This window comes from Rattus rattus, chromosome 7 (genome assembly GCF_011064425.1).
Source record: "Rattus rattus isolate New Zealand chromosome 7, Rrattus_CSIRO_v1, whole genome shotgun sequence".
Classification (NCBI taxonomy): Eukaryota; Metazoa; Chordata; class Mammalia; order Rodentia; family Muridae; genus Rattus; species Rattus rattus.
Genome location: NC_046160.1, coordinates 53,319,377 through 53,341,179, shown reverse-complemented (window position 1 = coordinate 53,341,179; position 21,803 = coordinate 53,319,377). Strand labels below are relative to the sequence as shown.

At 41.0% G+C, this 21,803-nt stretch overlaps 1 protein-coding gene across 1 annotated transcript in view; it reads left to right on the top strand.

The window, feature by feature from the left end:
- The window catches only part of Scin (scinderin), a 71,810-nt gene that overhangs the window by 29,478 nt on the left and 20,529 nt on the right, over nucleotides 1-21,803 (top strand). Inside the window, exons 5-8 of the mRNA XM_032907669.1 lie at nucleotides 17,001-17,093; nucleotides 19,240-19,372; nucleotides 19,846-19,934; nucleotides 20,833-21,048. Of these exons, the coding sequence (XP_032763560.1) occupies nucleotides 17,001-17,093; nucleotides 19,240-19,372; nucleotides 19,846-19,934; nucleotides 20,833-21,048 (531 nt within the window). The remainder of the gene's footprint in view (nucleotides 1-17,000; nucleotides 17,094-19,239; nucleotides 19,373-19,845; nucleotides 19,935-20,832; nucleotides 21,049-21,803) is intronic.

The window sequence follows — 21,803 nt, the reverse complement described above, 5'->3', positions numbered from 1 at the left end:
GCTTGTGTCAAGTTGACACACCAAACCAGCCAGTACAGGACGTTTTAAGTTACTTAACCCTGGAGACTTTAAATGTCTACATGAGAAAGTTACTAAAGTCTCAAAATCAAGACTTTTCCAATCCTGAATGATCCAATGCCCATGACTGTTCATGACTTCGTACTTAATGCTTGGGACTTGGGTATGTGTGGAACACAGCCATTATTTCATACAATTTCAATATGCCTTCTCTCAGACCAAAGCTCTTTGTAGAGCAAAATTACGGAGCAGGCAGGACATGGTAAAGGCACAAGACTGGGGACACAGGATGTGTGGTTGTTCTATTTTCTGCTGTGTTATTAGCACATCTAACATCCTATATGCCTAACTGTGAGAGCAACCCTGTGTGGGGAAGCCTCTAAAACTCCAGCTACTCACATTTGACTCCGTGCTTCCCTCCCCCCCACTGAGTATTTATCGTGAAAGGCTGCACATAAATTATGTAAAGATTCTTCTTGGTCTTTCTTCTTTTCATATTTAAAATATTCACTGAACATGAAGGGAGATTAAATATCTCACTAGCCCTAAGGCCCCCTAAGCTTATTCCTTGTCTGTATTCTTCTTTAAACATCAGGAAGGAAGCTGAAAGATGCCCCAAGGAAAAAGATAATTTCTCTATCTGATTATGTATTTTTTTAAAGGCAGCATCTGGTAGGATGAGAGACTAGGGTGGGGCAAGTTGTTTTCTAATTCAGAAAGATTATTTTTAAATATATTGTAATGAACTTGACCATAGAATCATTATAAACACTCCTGGCAAATACTACTACTGTAAAAACAAACAATTTAAATATGATAAAGGAGATGCAGGTAGCTGCTGAGGGACTGAGCTGGCTCCTCTCTTGTTTTTATAAAAATAACTGGAAGACTCTTTGCAAAGTTATATGTTCAAACGTTGTTTTGGGTTCTCTATAAGGAAAGAAAATTGGAAGGAAAATCATATTGTGTCTCACGGTGTTTCTTGAGCATTTGGGTTTTGTGTTTGTCACTGTTCTACTGCTGTGAAGAGACATCATGACCAAGGCAACTTATAAAAGGAAGCATTTAATTGGGGGTCTGCTTACAGTTTTGGGATGGGGAGTCCATGAACATCATAGTGGAAAGCGTGGTGGTGGCAGGCAGGCAGGCGGACAGGCGGGCAGGCAGGCAGACAGGAGGCAGGCAGACATGGTACTGGGAAGTAGCTGAGAGATTACAACTGATCTTCAAGTTGGAGGCAGAGCGAGGAGGACACTGGGCCTGGCTTGGGCTTTTGAAACCTCAAAGCCCAACCCCAGTGATACGCCTCCTGATCTTTCCTAAAAAATTCATCCACTGGAAACTAAATGCTCAAATATATGAGCCTACGGGGCCATTCTCATTCAAGCCACCAACAGTTTGTTCCCAATAAAGACTGAAGTCTCAGCTAATTTTACTGTTTAGCAGAGGAGCAAAGCACTAGAAAAGGGAAGGGCGAAGACGGGTGGTAAGGACCACACACTTCCCAGAGCTGGGTGCCATGTCTGTTGGCAGTCTTATGAATTTCGTATTTCAGGCTCTTTGATGGTCACGAATATTTAGATTAACCTTAAAGCCTCTCCAATCCAATGAATTGAGGTGCTATTGTTTTTATTAGTTACAAATAATACTAATAAACTAATTTATCCAGTCTCTTTGTAAGCTGATTGGATATTTAGTATCTATAGGTGTGGGAATCTGGTAAGTAAAGACCGGAGTTGGATAGTTTAGATGGTTTTAAAATCAACTTTCCCAACTTTCCTATCTAAGCAAAGAGCAAAATTTTAGTGGTATTTCCCCAAAGTATACTGTGAAATTAAATCTGTATCTTATGCAGGCCACTTCACATTCCTTGAGATCAGGCGCTGCTGTCATACGTGTGTAGCTCTAATGAACTGCTTATTAATGTTGCCATAGTATGAAGCACGTGTATCAGATTTCTGTTCTCTAAAGGTTGAGATGACAGTGTTGGCGAATGTATGAACAAAGCCATGTTTTTTGATGGAAATACACTGTAAGAGCAACTACATTTATATGGGCATAGCTGGCATTTCGATGAGAATCCTTCACACATTTGTTTTGTCTTTGTTTTGGTAGATGGTCACAGAAAGTAACTTAGATAATCACAGTGAGTGAAACAATAGTCCACATTCCCCGCAAGCAGCGTGCGTCCCAGATGAGATCCTGAGTGCTGGGATGTATGCAGCTGCTGTCTAAAGCTGTCTGTTCCTTTTATAACAAGGCATAGTTACCCTTCTGTAAAGATTTCCTCCCTAGGTCAGGTCAGCTTCCTATGAATTGTTCAGCAGCCATAAAAGTCTGACCCACCTCTCCCTGTAAGCTGCAGCACCGCTGGCCCCTGGCCTTGGCCAATTGGCCTGGCTATTGCTCCAGTATCGCTCCTTCAAGATCTGTTAGCACAGTGCCCACCACTCTGGCTTCTTTTGTGTTTCTCTATCATCCGGTTCAAGTCTTTTCCTTCGCCCAATAAAACAGTAAAGGTCTATGCACGTTTCTGCTGTTTCTGAAGGTCTCCCGCAGAGTCAGTTTATAGAAATCAGGATGACTTCGAACTCGATGATTTCAGTTCTGGGACAGTTGGATATATCATCCATCCATACTGCACATTTCAGGATATGAGCTACTAGGACAGATCAGACTGGAATAAGGAGATGTAGGATTTGGTCAAACCTGACATAGGTGCTGCAACCAAACTCCAGTTCTCTGCACAAGCAATAAATGCTCCTAACCACTAACCCATCCTTCCAGCCCCAGGATTTGTGTTTTAATCTTTTAATGAAAATATAACTTTTTATTTGACTCAAACTGAGTTTCTTAAATGTCCTCTATAGAGATGGAGCATTATTTCCTAGGAAGTGCTTTTGATTAGATGAACCATTCTCCACTTTTCTTTGTAGAGTCAGAATGAAATCAACCAAAGAAGTATAATAATAAAACCAAGGGGCTGGTGTGAAATCTTTTGCAATCATTTTGCAACAATGTATACAATTTTTAAACTCTAAAGCTTCATGGGTAAATATTATTAATAGGAATAAAAACCACCCTGCTTCTTTTCATCAGAGAACAAACATGGGTGTTTTGGGTATCATAAGTGTAAGAGAGACCTAAGATTGTTCTGTGTTTATAATACCCATGTGAGAAAAATCACAAGAGGAAGGAGGAGAGGTTGAGTGGAAGGGAGGAGGCAGTAAAAATACATTGTATATGAGAAGGATAAAAAAAAAAAAAAAAACAAACCACACTCCTTAAACCGTTTTCTGTAGCTATCTTGTTTATTTCATTGTTAGTTAAAACCGCGCTTTGTGGGAGTAGAAACGTGAGTTGCCTGAGAAGTTTATTTGGTCAATAGGCACAACTATGTTTGTCTTTGTGTGCTTTTCCAATAGTGCTGTGCTCTGCGTTGATTTTTCCTCTGCTCTCTGGGACCTTTGTGTTTAGGTCCTTGAGAAACTGAAAAGTAGCTGAAATATTTTGAAATCTTCCATTTCTATGGCATGGCACCTGGTACATGGGAGATGGCCGCCAGAGATTATTATCTGATTGAAATGATGTTATTATGAGAGTTGGGTGAGAGAGGACTGTCTCATTTACAGTTTACTGTTCAAACTAATTTAGTTAAAGGAGTCAAATATTTGCCACTCTGTCTGGATTGCTTCTGAGGTTGCATTACCTGTACAGAACAGATGGAGTGTCAGAGGTACCAGAAAGTAGGAGCCTTCCCCTTTCTCTTCACTGTCGCATTGTGAGGAGATATTCTCTTCCATTTTCCTTTAAGCAATGGTATTCTGAATAGTTGATAGCCAAGCGAGTGCACTGGCAAACATTACATTGTAGTTGGTGTAGCCATTTATGGTTACTTTATGGCTAAGTACTGTTCAGAGCAACATTAACTTAATTGTTTTATTTTTGCCAACATCTAGGATTGAGTCCAGGGCTTCAACCATGTTAGGCCAGTGATCTCCCACTGCGTTATACCCCTTTCCTCTTTTTTCCCCTTGATTTTGCTACTGGGCCTCATTGAGTTGCCCAGGGCATCACTCTGTAGCCCAGTCAAGCTTTCAACATTCAATCCTCCTGCTTTAAAGCTTCAGAGTATCTGGGATTACAGGCCTGCACCACCAGGCTTGGCTCAGCCACTTAATGCAGTGAATTTATTATTTGAATTTCTGCTATTTAGTTAACTCCCATACGCATCTTGCTCCTTATCAAATTCTTCTGAGGGGAGGAATTAAAATATTCTGAACCCAGGGTAAGTGGTATCGAGGTGATAACTTAGTCAACCATATGCTGTAATAAAGTGACAATATCTTAGATAATTGTTGTGTCATAGAAGTTCAACGTGGAGACTTGTGACCTTGCTGATAAGATACCACCTTTACAGGGTCAGCGTGGCTTGATACCACGTGGCAAGCACTTCGGAATGAGTAAACTTTTCTCTTTATTTTGCCATGGAAGTGAGAGACAGCAGTAGAACCTGTCAATGGGATGATACAATTCCAAGACAGGTAGACTTAGTGAGCAGCTTAGGGGACAGTGAAGCATGGCCTCTGGAGGATACATTTGAACCAATAAGCTAATAGCTAATAATAACTAATGTAAATATTAGCCTAGATAAACTGCTATAAATACTAAACTAGAATGGTGGGCTTCAGCTCTGCCAGCGCTGTGTTCCTTATGTTATTGTAATATTGATGCAATCAATATTATAAAGAACCAATAGGAAGCCAATTTCTCCTTAGTCTCTTGTGCTAAACATTAACCCACTCCAGATACCAATGACCAATATTTAATTTAATTGTTTATGCTCCTTTGCATTGGCTTTATAAATGATATAATTTAGAAGTCTAGAACGATGAACAGTAACAGTAAGTTTATATTTAGCTTCCTGTTACATCTGTGCTAAGAATTTTTGAGCCTGGATATTAAAAAAGCTTCACGACCCACCAACCTGTATCCCTGTGGCATTTATTTTACTATTAGCGTTTGTTTAATGCCATGAAGAAATCTGCTTCTGTAGCATAAAGATATCCCTGAAGTGGGAGATGACTGAACTATGGAATTAACACTTCGCCCAGAGCCAAGGGCAACCAATGTGTCATAACTGGATAATGTCAACAGTATCTGTACAGATAGGTGTTATTGCAGACATGATCGCATGGGTTTCTAATCATTACAAATCTGGAGTTAACATTGTTTGAAAACCTATATCTATATAAATATATTCATAAAAATAAAAATTTAAATGACCTTCTAAGGAAATCATTGTTCGTGTAAATAGAGTATTATGCCATTTATAAAGGGAGGGGACACCATTCTCCAAAGTTGGTGAAAATAAAAAAGAGGTTAGTTACTGAGGGAAGAGGCTCAGAGATGGTATAGACCAGAAACAGCTTTGGGGAGAGGCCACAGCTTTGAAGACCAAATGCTTTAAAAAAAAAAAATGTGTAGCTAGGTGGTGGTGGCACATACCTTTAAGCAGGAGCAGTAGATCTCTGTGAGTTTGATGTTAGCCTGGTCTACAGAGTGAGCTCCAGGACAGCCAGGGCTACACAGAGAAACCCCATCTCAAACATCACCACCTCCACCACCACCACCACCACCAAAATCTGAGGCTCAGAACCCTCACAGTCTCTTTAAATATATCTGGATGCAAAAATAAGCTGTAGCAGATTTTTAGAAGGGCCATTGTACTTGGCATTTACTCTGGAGTGATGATCACTGAGCCTTGAAGAAATCCATTGTAAATATTCGGTGATTGTTTTCTGAGGGTATGGGGTTGCTTTTCTTTGGGAACTCCAGAACCTTAGCATGACTCCAGTCATTAAGGTATTCCTGGCAAATCTAGAATTCTTAAAATGGCTGCGATCGATTAGGTAATGGTTCCTAGGTCAGAAGAGACTTGGGTACACTGTCATTGACTTGCTAAAAGGCCTTTTGTGCAACAATAATGAAGTGCTCTTGCGAGGCAGTTTAGAGTTCAGCGCATCAGAGACTGTGCTGCCCTGCTGCTAGGACGCCTTAATGCATCCTTCAGTGTCTCTGCCTTCCATCCATCCGTGTAACTCAGAACACCGACAATAAGTGGATGTGTGCTCATTCGTTTCTTCCATTTGCTCAGATGTGAAGTAACTGCCTGACCACGTTAATATCTTTTTCTACAGACTAATCTAGTGGTCTCTACCCACATAGGAACTTATCAAGGACCAGGGAAACCCACATACATCCCTGCATTGAAAGCGAACGGAACATAGACCAAAAGCTGACTTGTTAAGGGTTATAGCCCCCGCTGTCTTCTATGGTATTGGTACACTTCAGACAACCCTAGAGTAAATCTTGCCTAACTCATATCTCTTGCCTCGCTGAAATAAAGTCCTGTGTGGAAGACTGTTGGAAGAGTAAGATTTAAACAATAGGAGAAGAGAATGCATTTTAAAACCAAGTTCTAGTGGCATTTATACACACTGCAAATGCAGAGATAACTCAAATGGAAGAAGTGACTGTTCTGTTCCTTCTTCGGGGCATTGCTAACCACTGCCAGGTTGATCATGCAGGTTCTCTGCTGTACTTAGATAGGGATAAACAGATCTATCTTCACTCTGTAGTTTTAAAGTATAAGATTTGACCAGGACCATACACACACACACACACACACACACACACACACACACACACACACACACACACACACGTATGTGTACGTTGGGATGTAGCTAAGTTGATAGAGTGCTTTTCTAGCATTCTCAAAGCCCTGAGTTTGATTCCCTAACAGCACATAAACTGACCATAGTGGGGCACACTTGTAATTCCAGCACTTAGGAGGTAGAAGGAGAAGAATCAGAAGTTCAAGGCTCATTTTCTGCCAAAGAGTAAATTTGAGACCAGCATGGTACATATGAAAGAGACCTTGTCTCTAATTAATTAAAAAATCAACAAGATATACTGTCTGACATACAGTCTTTTTGGCAAAGCCATTAGACTAAGATATAAAAACAAAACAATAAGAAATGTAAGTTCCCAAGGAGAGTTAGAAGTTCATTATAAAACCACCACTCGAACACTGATCTGGGTCAGAAAGGGATAGTTTATTGGACATTCGCCCAGGACTGATCAATCATGGCTGCATGATGATTGGGAGCTGGCTACACTCAAAACCATGGTCCTCTAGATCTTTTCAGTCTTGAGATCCACAAACATCCATGTCAAGTTATTTCATCAATCAGGATTTAGGGATAGGGGATTGATTTCCCTAGGAACATGTCTTTGTTGTACACTTACCTTGTCCTCATTGGTTGGAGTATTCAAGTATGGTGGGGAACTTGCCTTGCCTAACATTTATGTCTTAACTTGCCAACCAAGATGTCATGACCTACGTCATGTCATTTTTTGCCAAGCAGGATGTCGGTTCCTAGGGAAGTCTTGGGCACTTAAACTTTATTTGATTCTTCCTCAAAATGGAAGTCTTATTCCAAATAGTTTCTTATATTGATGCAAGTGTCTATCTTATGTTGGGGTCCATCCCAGGGGTAGCTTATAAAGGCAGGAAACCATAAAAGCTTATACACAAGTGCAGGAAGTGCTTGCTGCTTGGCGGTTGGTTCAGGTTCAAGCTTACTGTGAAAAAACTGTACAAAGCCCTTCTAACTGACCTCTGTTGTGATTGGTTTCCAAGAGCACCAAAGCACAGAACATGGCCGAATCTGCCATCAACTAGAGCATGAGAAAGTTCCCTAGTAATAGCACATGAGAAATTTCCCTTATGACATTAGGAACAGCAGATAATGATAGGTTAGCCAGGTAACAGATAACGAGGCCTTAACACTTTACCTAGACCTTTGTGTCTGTATGGCTTTTCAAGATGTATGGCATCGTTTACAAACATTTAACTTAAGTACATGGAAATGAAATAATTCAGTCAGTCACAGAAGGACACTCCATGGGATCAGTAGCAACAGATGGCTGGTGTCCCCTGTGTTCAGCCACACCACTGTGGGGCATTTCATCACAGTAGTGAGTGCCAGTGGATAGCCCTGTGCTAGATTACCTCACGGGCACTTCACTGACCCCAGCCTTTTATCCACACATGTCCCATGCTTTATGCACTCTAAAACTCCTCTACTCACAACCCAGTACAGCAAATCCCCCTGTATCTGATAAGACAATAGAGGAGTACATGTGTTTAAGAAGCTGGAAAGCTCGTAGCAGAGAGCAAGTGTTGGGTTCTCGTGTCCAGGGAGTGGCAGCTGCTACGGGAGGTCACAGCCCTTCCTCAGAAGTCCCCGTGTTTGTTTCTATCAGCATCTTCCCTATTATCAAATATTTGTCTTACCCAAGGCACAAAATGCTCTGCAGCCAGTAAATACAGCAGGCAATGTGCTTACCTTTTCATTATGGGTTTCTACGCTCTGTGTGCTTGAGCTTCATTTAGGGAAAGGAACATGGATGCAAAAATTACTGAGGATTAAAGTGTTCCCCCCATGAAATCTTGGAGCTTTCTCTGCTCCAAGGATAGCCATGCATATTAAAGTGATAAAGACATGAGTGGGCTGCTTCATTTTCGATGCATGGGACCTTTAGTGGTGGTCATGGTTCTGGTAATGAGAACCAGGAAGTTCTGAGGCAGGAGACTGTACATCTGAAGTCGAGATGGTTTATTGAATCCACTGTTTAATGTCAAAATCTGACTTATTTACAACTGAGCTCTTGTTGAAGAGAGAAGAGCAGCAGAAAGGACGGTTAATTTTGATAGAGGACAAAAACCAAACCAAAACAAACAAAAGAACCCCTCTATTTACATAGATTTTCAACCTTTTGAATTCAGAAAGGAACCTCAGGTTGTAGATTGTTTCCAGTAATTTTACTGACATGGCTGAGAAGAGTGCAAGCCATTCCCACTTCCTGCTCAAATCTTCCCTTATAGGTCCTACGTGATTCTTCCTGGAGACGTGAGGCTCCTCGTGGTCACATCTACATCTTTGGGTTGTTGCTTCTTTGATACAATGTTTTAGGAGAGTTAGGAATCCGTTAAGAGCACTTCCTGTGCTGTGATGACTTGAGCGGCCTGTGATGAATCTGGGAGACGTCAATGAACAGGAAATGATTACTCTAGGTGAAGTAAGGACATAGATATTCTGTTCCGGAAGGAAGAAAAAAATACAAAACAAAGCAAGAAGCCTTGTGTGTGTGTGTGTGTGTGTGTGTGTGTGTGTGTGTGTGTGTGTGTGTGTAGTATAATTTTTTACTCTTTTATTTGATAAGGAAATAAATATACTTACTACTAAAATTCTATGAAATATATCTAAAATTTGTAGAAAAAAATTTACCCCAATATATCTGAGGAAAGTAAATATTTTTCTATAAACGTTATTATTTTATGAGTTCATATTGTCGATAATGCTCTGTAGCTTAAATTTTTACTTGAAATACGATATTTTCCTTCCCATAAATACTGTTATAAATTTAGGATTTGTATAGTTTTCCATCATTTGACTATAGTCACTTTAATCAATCTCTTACATACTAGGCATTCAATAGTTTGCCCTTTTTATTATCAAACATCGTCATGAAAATTTAGGTTATTTTTCTGTATAGTTATCTCTCTCTTTTTGAGACAGGATTTGTCTGTGTGGCCTTGGCTCTGTTGGAACTTGCTCTGTTGATCAGACTGGCCTCAAACTCACAGAGATCTGCCTGCTTCTGCCTCCAAGCACTGGCATTAAAGGTGTGCACTATCATCTCCAGGCTTAAGTTTTTTTTCAGAGTGAACCGCCACGATAAAACTATCAACTTAAGTAATTGGTATGTTTTCTGTTATACATGGCTAAACCACTTTCTTCTTCTTTTTTTTTTTTAAAAGATTTATTTATTTATTACATATAAGTAGACCGTCCGTAGCTGTCTTCAGACACACCAGAAGAGGGCATTAGATCTCATTACAGATGGTTGTGAGCCACCATGTGGTTGCTGGGATTTGAACTCAGGACCCTTGGAAGAGCAATCAGTGCTCTTAACCACTGAGCCATCTCTCCAGCCCTAAACCACTTTCTAGAATTTTCCTTTACATCAGACAGTGGTTGTTGCTCACATTTCCTTCACATCACAGATTGTTGTTGTTTGCTATTTAGTATTTTTATTTATTTTTACTTTGGGGCATGGTCTCCCGTATCCCTGAGTATCCCCAAACTCAAGAATGGCCTTGAACTTATGATCCTCTTGTCTCTACATCCTGAGTGCTGGGATTACAGGTGTGTGCTTTTATGTAGGATCCAACTTGGGGTTTCATGCATCCTGGGCAAGTACTCTACCAGCGGAGCTCCATTCCTGCCCACAACTTCTTCTCTTAAGGTCTGCTCACCTGTACACTTTGATGTGATGAAAGAATTTCTCTGTTTCAGAACATAATGGCCACAGCATAGGCAGTCCTAAGAAGAAGAAAGAAAAGAGACAGGTATTGGAGAAAGATGGAAACAAGTTCTGCAGGGCGGGGAGTTGCCCACTCCAACCGCCATGAATAAAGAGTATGCTGCAGTCTCACCACCACCCTGGGCTAATCCCAACAGGAGAACCAAAAGCACTTCCTGTGCACTCTGTGGAGAGATGAAACTTTGGGAGTATCTGCAAAGCAACTGTGGCCCTTTAGTTAAGATTATACAGTTGGAAGCCAGAGTTCAAACTGCTTTGTCACGTGAAGCGGTGGAACCTTGAACACGGTATTCCTCAGACTTTGCATTTTCTCATTTTTTAAAATAGGCAGTTGTAAAATGGGATAAATAACAGGGCTAGCTCCTAGGGTTGCTGTGACAGGAAGTGACTTAATAGAGTGCTTAGAGAGGTGTCTGGTGCATCTGTTAAATCAGACTTTAAAGTTACCTTCATTGCACATAATGGCACTCGGAAGTACTGGCTGAGACACATAGTAACTAGTAAGGGGAAAAAACATACACAGACCCTGTGTGGTACAGGCGGATTAGACAAGTTGAGTGCTGGTGTTTAAGAGTAATTTTCAAAGAAGTAAAATCAAATGAATGAAGTCTTACAGCGATATTCAGTGGCTGCCTCAGTTACTTTCTATGGCTGTGACAAAACACCATAATAAAGGCAACTTATAAAAAGGAGCTTTTAACTCGGGGCCCATGGTTCTAGAATCGTGGTTCCCAACCTTTCTCATGTTCGGATGCTTTAATACAGTTCCTCATGTTGTGGCGACCTCAACCACAAAATTATGTCATTGCTACGTCATAACTATAATTTTTCTATTACTATGAATTGTAATGTAAATATTTGATATGCAGCCCCTATACGGGTTCCAAGCCACAGGTTGAGAACCTCTGTGTTTAGAAGCTTAGAGTATGAGACCATTATGACAGGGAGTAGAGCAACAGGCAGGCAGGCATGGTGCTGGAGCAGAAATGCTGAGAAAACAACCATGAGAAAGAGAGAAGGCCAACTGGAATGGCGTGGCTTTTGAAACCTGACCGTCTACTTGCTATGACACACCTCCCTTAAACAAAGCCACACCTCCTCCAACAAAGCCACACCCCCAACAAAGCCACACCTCCTAATCCTTCCCAAACAGTTTCATCAACTCCTGACCAAGTATTCCAAATATACATACATTCTCATTCAGACCACCACAGACTGAGGGCAAAGGCTGTGTTTAACTCATTTCTTAGAGAAGCAAAACCATTATAACAAAGAAACCTTCAAAGGACAGGCGTGTGCATGTGTGGAAGTGAACTTCTGAATCGGTACAATGCTGACTGCTTGTACAGCGTAGAGGTGATTTTTATTTCTACCAGACAAAAATCCTGTGCTTCTCTGTGAAGAACCACTTGAGGCCATCTATTTCCTACAGCACTAGATCATAAATCAAAGGAAAGGTGCAGACACTTGGAGCATCAGATTGCACGAGGTGTCCCTGAACATTATCTGTGAAATAATTCTTATTGTCTCATTCAAAAACTTGAAAGCGTTCCCTGATTTAGAGAAGCATGTAACCAATTATTTCGAGTTGACTAAGAGGCATTAAGAGAACATGAGGGGGAATCTTAACCTCAGTACTTACCGGTTAGCTTTATGAAACTGTGCCAGCTTTCTGAGTAACAGCCCTTTTGTGGGATTAGGATAACAGTGTCTGGTTCACAGATCTAATGAGGATGAAATGACTTAAGTTCTTGATGTGACTCACAGCCACTCAGCGAACAGGGACTATTATAAGCTTAATTATAACTAACTGGGCCAGGCAAGGAGTCATTGTTCAGTTTTCGCTTGTGCCACACCCATTACCCTAAGTAGAAGCTACATCCAGCAAGAGAAAAAGCCCCGGGGGAAGGAAGGGGAAGGACTCCCACAGGGGACACAGAGGATGTCATTCTGATTAGAGAAAGGAGCTAGGGAGAGAGCACCGAAAAACAGCACCAGGCTGGCAATGCACAGCATCTGCAAGCGTTCTGAGATCCCCACTGAGGAGGGTTGGCTTGATAGAGTAAGTACCTGAGTCTGAGCCGGCTGAAGTGCAGATCCAGAGGCTAAGTCTGAACCTGGTGACTGGGCTGTTGGCAGTTGACAGCCCGTAATTTGTCAAGTCACCCAGATGTTGCTTGAATAACCGGAAGTTTAAAAGTAATTGGTACAGAATAAGTAAAAATCCTCTTGCTTTTAATTTTGTATCATTTTTGAGGTATGGTTGATAGTGTTTTTTTTTTTTTTAATAAATATTGAAAGTAGACAAAGTGATCTTTAGTTTTGGTATCGATGTATATTTGTGAAATAACTGTCACAATCAAACTGATTAGAGTCGAATATCACTGTTCTCTTTCTCGTGTGTCTGTGTGTGTCTGTATGTGTATATGTGTGCATATGCATATAAAATTAGGATCCACTCTCTTGGAAGAATGTAAATATGCAGCCCTTTGACTAGTGACTGAACTGTTCACTAGGTTTCTAGCACTTTTTCATCTTGTCACTGAAATTTACACCCCAAGGCCAAAGTCTTATTTCTGCCATGCCCTGCTCTCAGGAATCCATGATCTACTCCTGCTTCTGCTCCACATAGGAGTGAGGGCATGCCACATCTTTCCTCCTATGTCTGGCTTATTTCACATAGCAGAATGTCCTCCAGGTTCAAGAATGTTTCAAATGGCAGGATTTCCCTGGCCAAGTTATATTCTTAAAACATAGGGACAGTATAACATAAGGATCAGCAGGTAATGTGCTAGGTAGGTTATAACGACAAAATGAGGTGAGGTGGAAGGTAGGAGGGAGTTGTCAACATAACTGGGACCAGTGTCAGGAGGAATGGGGCCTTCACTAGAGTCCACATGAAGGACCCATTACCATGACCATAAGAGGGAGCATTTAGTGACTCAGTGGAGAGCAGGCTTTAAAGTTCAAGAAGAGGATGTTGGAGATATCCTGATACAAGCAGGAGAATGGGAATGGCCAGTCAGGAATTTGCTTGATGAAGATATTTCAAACAGGTGCTTGCTTACAGGAGTGGAAAGACAAGCAAGCTCTAAGCTTGAGTGACAGGTCTGAGTTGGAACAACAAAAGTTTTGTGGCAGTCAGAAGATACCATTCCACATATACACGCCTCATGGACTGGAGGCCAACCATACAGAACTGAAAATGAAGACTTTTACACTTATGGTCAATCTTGCCTGGAACAATAGAAAAGGTGCAGTCTGTTTCAAAGATCAAAATGTATAGGATAGTTGACAAAGTGATGTAATTTAATTATTTTGCTCTTTCTAGGCAGGGTGTATAATCCTTAAGGGACAGTCAAGGTGTTTGGAAACTCACTTACACTTCCCAGTAAGGTGCTTGGTAAATGCTTTGTTGTTGAACTGAGGTTTAGGATGATCCCTAGAGAGATGTGAGCATATGCCACCTCTACCCTGGAGTTTTCAGCCTCTAGCCTGTTTTCAGCAAGTTGCATTGGTTCAATTCCCAACTGTGCTAGCATCCTTCGGGAGGCTGATTAAGACACCTGGCTAACATGGGAATTGCTATCTGGAAATTAAAAGTTAAAGTACCCCCAGTTCCCAGTCTCAGCTGGCCCTATGGGAGACTTGCCATAGGGTATAACCATACTAGTTATACCCTTAACTAATAATAGTTATACCCTATAACTAGTAATAGTTATACCCATAGTAGTTATACTCTTAAGCAGAATGATTCCCAACTGTATGTTGGTTGGGGATAGAATTACAAAGGCTTCAGGAGGAGACTGAGTGATTCTTCCCTGCCCCATTTGCTTTTATCAAATTAAATGTGCCTTTTTTATTGGACAGTTTATGTATTTACATTTCAAATGTTATCCCCTTTCCCACTTCCTCCCTCTCTCATCACCTCTCTCCCTGTTTCTATGCTCCCCCTGCCACCCACCCACTCCCACCTCAACACCCTAGTATTCCCCTATACTGGGGCATTGAGCCTTCTCAGGACCAAGTGCCTCTCTTCCCATTGATGCCCAACAAGACCCATCCTCTGCTACATATGCAGTTGGAGCCATGATCTCCCCCTCCCCCCAATGTGTAATTTTTGGATGGTGGTTTAGTCCCTGGGAGCTTGGGGTGTCTGGTTGGTTGATATTGTTGTTCTTCCTATGGTGTTGCAAACCCCTTCAGCTCCTTCAGTCCTTCCTCTAACTCCTCCATTGGGGTCCCCGTGCTCAGTCTGATAGCTGCAAACAGAGAGTTTTTGGTTTCGAGTATTTTAATTTAGGATATTTAACTTTTAGCCAAAGCAAAAGCAAAACAAAATAACACAACAAGAAAACCTTCATTGCAACCTTTTAGTTTTATAATAATTAAAATGTTTTGTTGCTTACTGTGTAAATAAAAGTGTCAAGTTCCCAGAGCCTTAGTCCCCAGGTGAATTTCCAAACTTGAGATTGTACGGAAGGTCACAAAAGGCTTGTGTATACTTGAATTATTTGATATTCAGTAATGGATATTTTCACGCAACAACAGTGTCATAGTTACTTTTTTTTTGCTGCAACAAAAACCTCCATGACCAAGGAAGCTTAAAAGAGGGTGCATTTAATTGATCTTATGGCTTCAGATGATTAGACTATGATGTGGAGTAAAGGCATGGTGAGAGGAACCGCTGAGAGCTCACATCTTGTCATTAACCATTTGTTGAATCTATATGAACATCTTCTGTCCCTTTCTGAATTTAAATTGATATTATGACAATCACATTATTTAGAGGAAGTTTATATTTTTTGTCTGTCCTATGATATTTATGTCAATTAAGTTAATGAATCAAACTTCTTTAAAAAAAAAAACTTGATTTATTTACATTCCAGCCATTGTCTCCCCTCCCAGTTCCCTGTCCCACAGTTCCTCATCCTATTCCTCCAACCCCTTGCCTCCAAGAGGGTGCTCCCCCCTCGCTAGGCCTCCCCCTTCCTTGGGGCCTCAAATCTTTTGGGGATTAGGTGCATCTTCTCTCACTGAGAATTAGGTGAATCAAACTTATATTTTGTGACTTTAGTATGAACAAATGCAGAGCAGATTCAAATGAATATTTTCCCAAATAACATACCTGAACTTTTGGATTGCATCACACATGCAAAGCATTGATAAATATATTTATCTACTCAGCGGATAAATATGTGTGGAGCACCAACTCTATCGCTGGTTATTCCAAAACTGGAAGCTCATCATGAAACAAAGTTTAATTGTGGTCCATGATACAAACTGTATATTGTGGGAACTGGACCGAGGATGGGGGATGAGAAGCAACAGAGTCATGTGACAAATCCAGGGAAATCTGACTCCGGGTGCCAGCATCAGGGCGCAAATCTGAGTTTATTTCGCAGCGCATAATCTGATCTACTGTGAGCCAATCCCAAGCCCCTAAATCCTCTTCCAGTCGTATCTCGACACACTGTCACCATGCCCCAATGAAAGCCATGCCTGATGAGGTTCCTTAGAAGGAGGGGGCATTGTCACCTGTTAGGACTTCCCTGAAGATGAGGCAAGCAGCTGCCGCCCTGGCCTAAGGTTCCTTTTTGCTGTCTCACGGGTACCGGGAGCCATCTTAGATCTAAGGCCTTGTAGGGCAGATCGGGACTCTTCGTGGAGTCGCAAGAGCCTGTGTTGTCTCCCTTTCCATCCCATTTTTTTCCTTCACAAGGTTGACCTCCACATCCCTCAAGGTATTTGTGCTTTAGGTATGGTGTGCATATCTGCATGCTAGGTATGAGCCCTGACAAAACATCCTGACAAAACCCTCTTAAGAAAGATGTTTAGTTTTAGCTCACACTTTGAGTTCCATTCAGTCATGGCAGAAGCCTGAGGTGGCTGGCCGTTGCTAGAGAGTGTGGAGTGATGACTACTGACACTCAGCTACCCTTCTTTTTATACCTTTTCGGGACTCCAGGCTAGGAACTGGGGCTGCTCACATCTATCTATGGTAGATCTTCCTATCTCGACCTAACCGATATAATGCCTCATGGATGTGCCCAGGGTTTATCACCTAGGAGGTTCTAGATTCTATCAAGTTGGTGGTTAAGATTAATTAACCATCATATTTTACCTCAAAACAATAATTTAATTTGAGAAACCAGTTAGTAGAAACTGGAGTATTTTTTATAAGCAAAAGGTCTCAGAAGAAATCTGGTCTGCTATGGAATTGAGCTGAAGAACTCATTTTACTTAATCCCTGTTAGCCTAAAAATAAACGGGGGCCCCTGAGTTTTCACATGGGCTTTCTTGGAAGTGCATGCCAGCAACAGGCACAGGATTTGTTTACTTCATGCCAGCCGCGCTTTAACCCACGGGAAAAGGCCTGTGTTACAGAAATTGATGAGAAATTCATGACTCTGCTATTTTAATTACATAGATTTTATAATTGACATCTTTATAAATGTCAGATGGTTCATCGTTTTTAAAATTCTGCACAACTTTTTTTTTTTTCCCTCTCCACCTTTCCCCAGGTTTTAGGGAGAAAGCCTGAACTTCCGGATGGGGACAATGATGATGATGTCATAGCAGACATAAGTAACAGGAAGATGGCGAAGCTCTACATGGTGAGTTGCTGGGGTGAAATTCTGGGTTTGGCCCTGGAGAGACTGTCTCTACTGTAGTAGGGAGCTCTCCTTGCCCTTGGAGAGAAATGTGCAGGTGATTTTTCACATATGTGTATTAAAATGATCACCCCTGTAGCTTTTGTTCTTTCCATTAGTGGTAACAAAGTTACTGTTGTAACTTGCATAGTGTTGTATAGTTACCTGTTAGTTTGTTATATTTTGATATAGTACACCTGATAAGAATGTTTCCTTTGTAGAATAAAACGCTTTGTGAGCTTTTTCTTATAAATTCTTGGTAAGATTGCAAAATATTCATTTTCTTTAGAATATCCTTTTAGTACACAAAGGGCTTTCTTTGTTTCAGGAAGGTGAACTCTCAGATCAGTCAGCTTGAAGGAAACAGGGTGGAACCAGCCTGGGGTCAGGACTGGTTGACCTAGTGCCCAGTGGCTTCTGTGGTGAATGACTGGGCACATTGTTCTGAGGCTCTGCTTTCTGAAAGGGAGGGAAGGAGGTGGGGAAAGACACGGGAGAAAGTGATTTTAGTAGGGGATTATTCAAGTTTCTTCCAATGACAGAATTTTGAATCTACTCTTGTAAAAGCAACAAAAGTCACACAACACAGCAGAGGGGACTGAAGACAAGAGTCTCCAAGTGATTCTCTCTTACAACTTCCTAAGGAAGTGATTTGGAGCAGATAGTATCTCCCTGTACAACTTAGTGACTTCCTTCTTTTCAACAGGAAGAAACTGTATTTGGTGGCTTTTAAGGACCTTCTTCCTCTTCCTCCTCTTTTCCTCTCCTTTTCTTCTTTTGAACAGGGTCTCCCTATGGTCTATGTAGTCCTGGATATCCTGTCACTAGCTATGTAGACTGGACTGACTTTGAACTTACACAGACTACTTCCTGAATGCCAGGATTAAAGGCATGTACCACCACACCTGGTTGCCTTTCAGGAACCAAGTTCATTGTCCTGAATGAAGATGGATTATTAATTTGCGTAACATGACTTCCTTTTTATAATGAGGAAGTGGCTTCTTTTCTTCTTAGGTGATAAAGGAAAATATGATTATTACATCTGCTAAATATTGATATTTTTAACACGATCCATACAAAGATTGTTAACTAGTTTGTACATCATTACTCTTTCTGCAATCTAACAAATGATATTTATTCCCCACCATTGATCAAAAACTTTTCCCTCTTGGACGGCATTACGTATGAAAGAAATATTTCAACATAGCAAAACATTAACCTTATACTATAGCTCCCTCTATCGGAAATGTGGTATAATGTACAACTTGGGGCCAAATAAGCCTGGGAAGCCAAATCTCTGTGGGCACTTTCTGATTATACAGCGTGCAAACTCCCCTTGTTGAGGCAAAACTTGGTTACTGATTGAACTTGGGTCTGGAGTCTTCATATTTAACAAATAGGCAGTCGATCCCCTGGAAACCAACAAGCTGACCTTTGAAAACCAGGCATTGAGATGGTGCATAAATATCACCTTCAACTTGTACGACCACCTTCAAAATTGCCTTTATACATGGCATTATCTCTACTGCGACAGAAAACAACTGACCTTGATAGTTTTCTCACCATATAGTTAAATTTCTGGACTTAGATTGAAAAGTATCTACAGACATCAACTACACTGTACAGATGCTTTCTCCAGGGTAGTGGCTACCATTTGATAAGGATCCAGTGACTAAAGTTAAATAAATTTACACTCAGCCTTCTGTGTGCATATAATGAGTATAAGATTGTCACCTGCTTGAAAAGTTTGCTCTAAATTTTAAAATAAATGACCATGGAACGAAGAACTCACAGATCTTAGTGAACACAAGCATCGTGGTAGCCCTTACACAGTACAATTATAACCACAGTTTTCTGATGCCTTAGAGACAGTGTCACAGTTTAACTTTCCATTAGAAGTTTTTCTGCCTTTAAATATCTTTCTACAAAATATTTGGGGTACAATTGGGTCCAGGGATGCTTTGTCTCTGTCTTGAATCGTCTCTGCTACACTCTCAAAGCATGCAGTATATTCTCATGACATCTGCAGAGTGTGTAACTACCACTGGAACACAATTTTTGAATGATTCTCCCCAAAATGAAATCACGTAGTCCAAGTGTTTTCTGTTAGGTTTCAGATGCCAGTGGGTCCATGAAAGTGACTCTGGTGGCTGAAGAAAACCCATTCTCCATGGGCATGTTGCTTTCTGAAGAATGCTTCATTTTGGACCATGGTGCTGCAAAACAAATCTTTGTGTGGAAAGGTGAGAGATGCCATTTCTATGGTTGCTGTATTTCAGATTTGATGCTTTTCTCCTAGGGGGTAAAAGAAATCATCCTTATTTTTAAAAAAGCATCTCTCTTGAGAATCAGTCTGTAAATCTCTCACCTAAGACGCAGCTGGTGATCACATGTTTGGAACCATGCAGCAAGGGTTAGGGAGCTAAGCATTTGCGTATCAGAAATATAAATTGTTAGACACACAGTCAATTACTGTGATAGTAAATGCATTTAACGTTCCAGGGAATTCTGCTGTCCTCCCATTGCTCTATTCAAATTAAATTATTTTGGTATGTACGTTTTTCTTGATCATGTAGTCTGTTCACATCGGGGTCTAACCATCTGGGCACTGCTTAGATTCTGAGACTAGATGAGGTTTAGGCATGCTCAGGGCAGTGGTCACATACAATGCAGTACATCCTCTTCTGTAATTATATATACCTTTATCTTTCTTTAGGTAAAAATGCTAACCCGCAGGAAAGGAAGACTGCCATGAAGACAGCTGAGGAGTTTCTACACAAAATGAATTATTCCGCCAATACTCAAGTATGTGTGAAACGAAGCCACTAGAAGAACCATTAAAACTTGAGAGAGTCAGGAAGTCTCCACAAAGCTCATGAAAAGTTTGCTTCAAAGCAGTGTGTGTGTGTGTGTGTGTGTGTGTGTGTGTGTGCTGGTCATTCTCCTGTTGAACATGTATCATCTTGTGTCATGTGTAGTCTTTTTGTGAGCTAAGTTTTGCAGAAAGTGGAGGTCAGACTATAGGGCTACACAGAGCTGCGGATGTCCTTGGTAGAATGCTTGCCTAGAATACATGAAGCACTGGACTCCATCTCAAGGACTGCATAAAACTGGGTGTGGTGGTGCACATGTGTAATCCTAGTACTTGGTATGTGCATTTCATTCAAGGCCATTCTCAGCAACCTAGAGAGTTTGAAGCCAGCCTGCATTGCATGAAACCCTGTCTCAAAAAATTAATAACTTCCATAAAGACCACCAGCCATTCTTTAGACTATTATAAAGACCCAAGTATCAGCCTTATAATGTTTGGTTTCCTCCAGATCAAGCTACTCTTTTTTTCCCCATGTTTGTGTGTGTGTGTGTGTGTGTGTGTGTGTGTGTGTGTGTGTGTGTGTGTGTGTATCCTGGCACAAATAAAACAGTGGGATCATTTCTTCCTGGTCTCTTGTGAACCTAACATAGAGAAACATTTATTCAGTGGTAACATATGAAACCTTTTCCTCATCTTTATCATTCAGCATCAATGGATTCAGCTGTGAGAAAAACCTAGGTTGAATTGCTGTAGTTGCAGACTTACAGAGTTACAAGTGTAGTCACAGAAACAAGGACAGTATTTCTATTACTTCATTCTTTCTCCAACTCTAGCTGTTCTTCTTGGCCTCTTACTTTCCCATCGATAATTTTTTTGTTTTTTAAATTGCAGATTCAGGTTCTTCCGGAAGGCGGTGAAACACCAATTTTCAAACAGTTCTTTAAGGATTGGAAGGATAAAGACCAGAGTGACGGCTTTGGGAAGGTGTACATCACAGAGAAAGTGGCTCAAATAAAGCAGATTCCATTTGATGCATCAAAACTGCACAGTTCTCCGCAGATGGCAGCCCAGCACAACATGGTGGATGATGGCTCTGGAGGGGTGGAGGTACTTTTAGGTCTTTCTTTCTGTCTATGTTTTCCTCAGGCCTCTCTGTGGTATCTGAGAGGGGGAAATAGCGCCTTGGCAAACTTTAAAGGTGAGTTTTACTTAGTAAGGAAAGAGGCCTAAAACTATATATACTGAGTTATGGGAGTTACAGCCAAGAGCTGCTGGTCCATTTGTACATGTGTGTGTGTTGATTCTCTTTACAGTAGTGGTGGGCACAGCAGCTTTTTCTGTCAGAAAGACTGTGTGTGGGGTTGTGTAGAGTTGTACTCAGAACATGCCAACTACCACCCACTGCCTGAAGCATTCGTGAAGCAAAAATGAGATAAGAGCAGATGTTTCCTGAGCACTTATTTATTTATTTATTTATTTATTTATTTATTTATTTATTTATTTATTATTCCAGTAATCAAAATTGCTAAAACTCTCCCAGTTGTCTTAAACTAAAATCTCTTCAAATCCAGTTCACTCTCCAGTCATCTGATTTAGTGAGGACTGGTTAATACCTTCTCTCCTCTAAAATATCTGCATGGCTCTCCAGCCTTCCTGAAGCTTCTCTCCTGCTGGAACCTTCAGGATTTGATCCTTGGTCTCCTCTTGACATCTGAAGTATCCCCACTCCTCCATGCACTATTGTCAAACAGTTTCCATCCCTAGCGACTCAGTCCAGTAACAGGTATATTGTGGTAAAATTAAAAATGAGGTTTTCTTTTACCCTGCACTAGATGCCGCCACTGTAGTGCCCCATGACATCT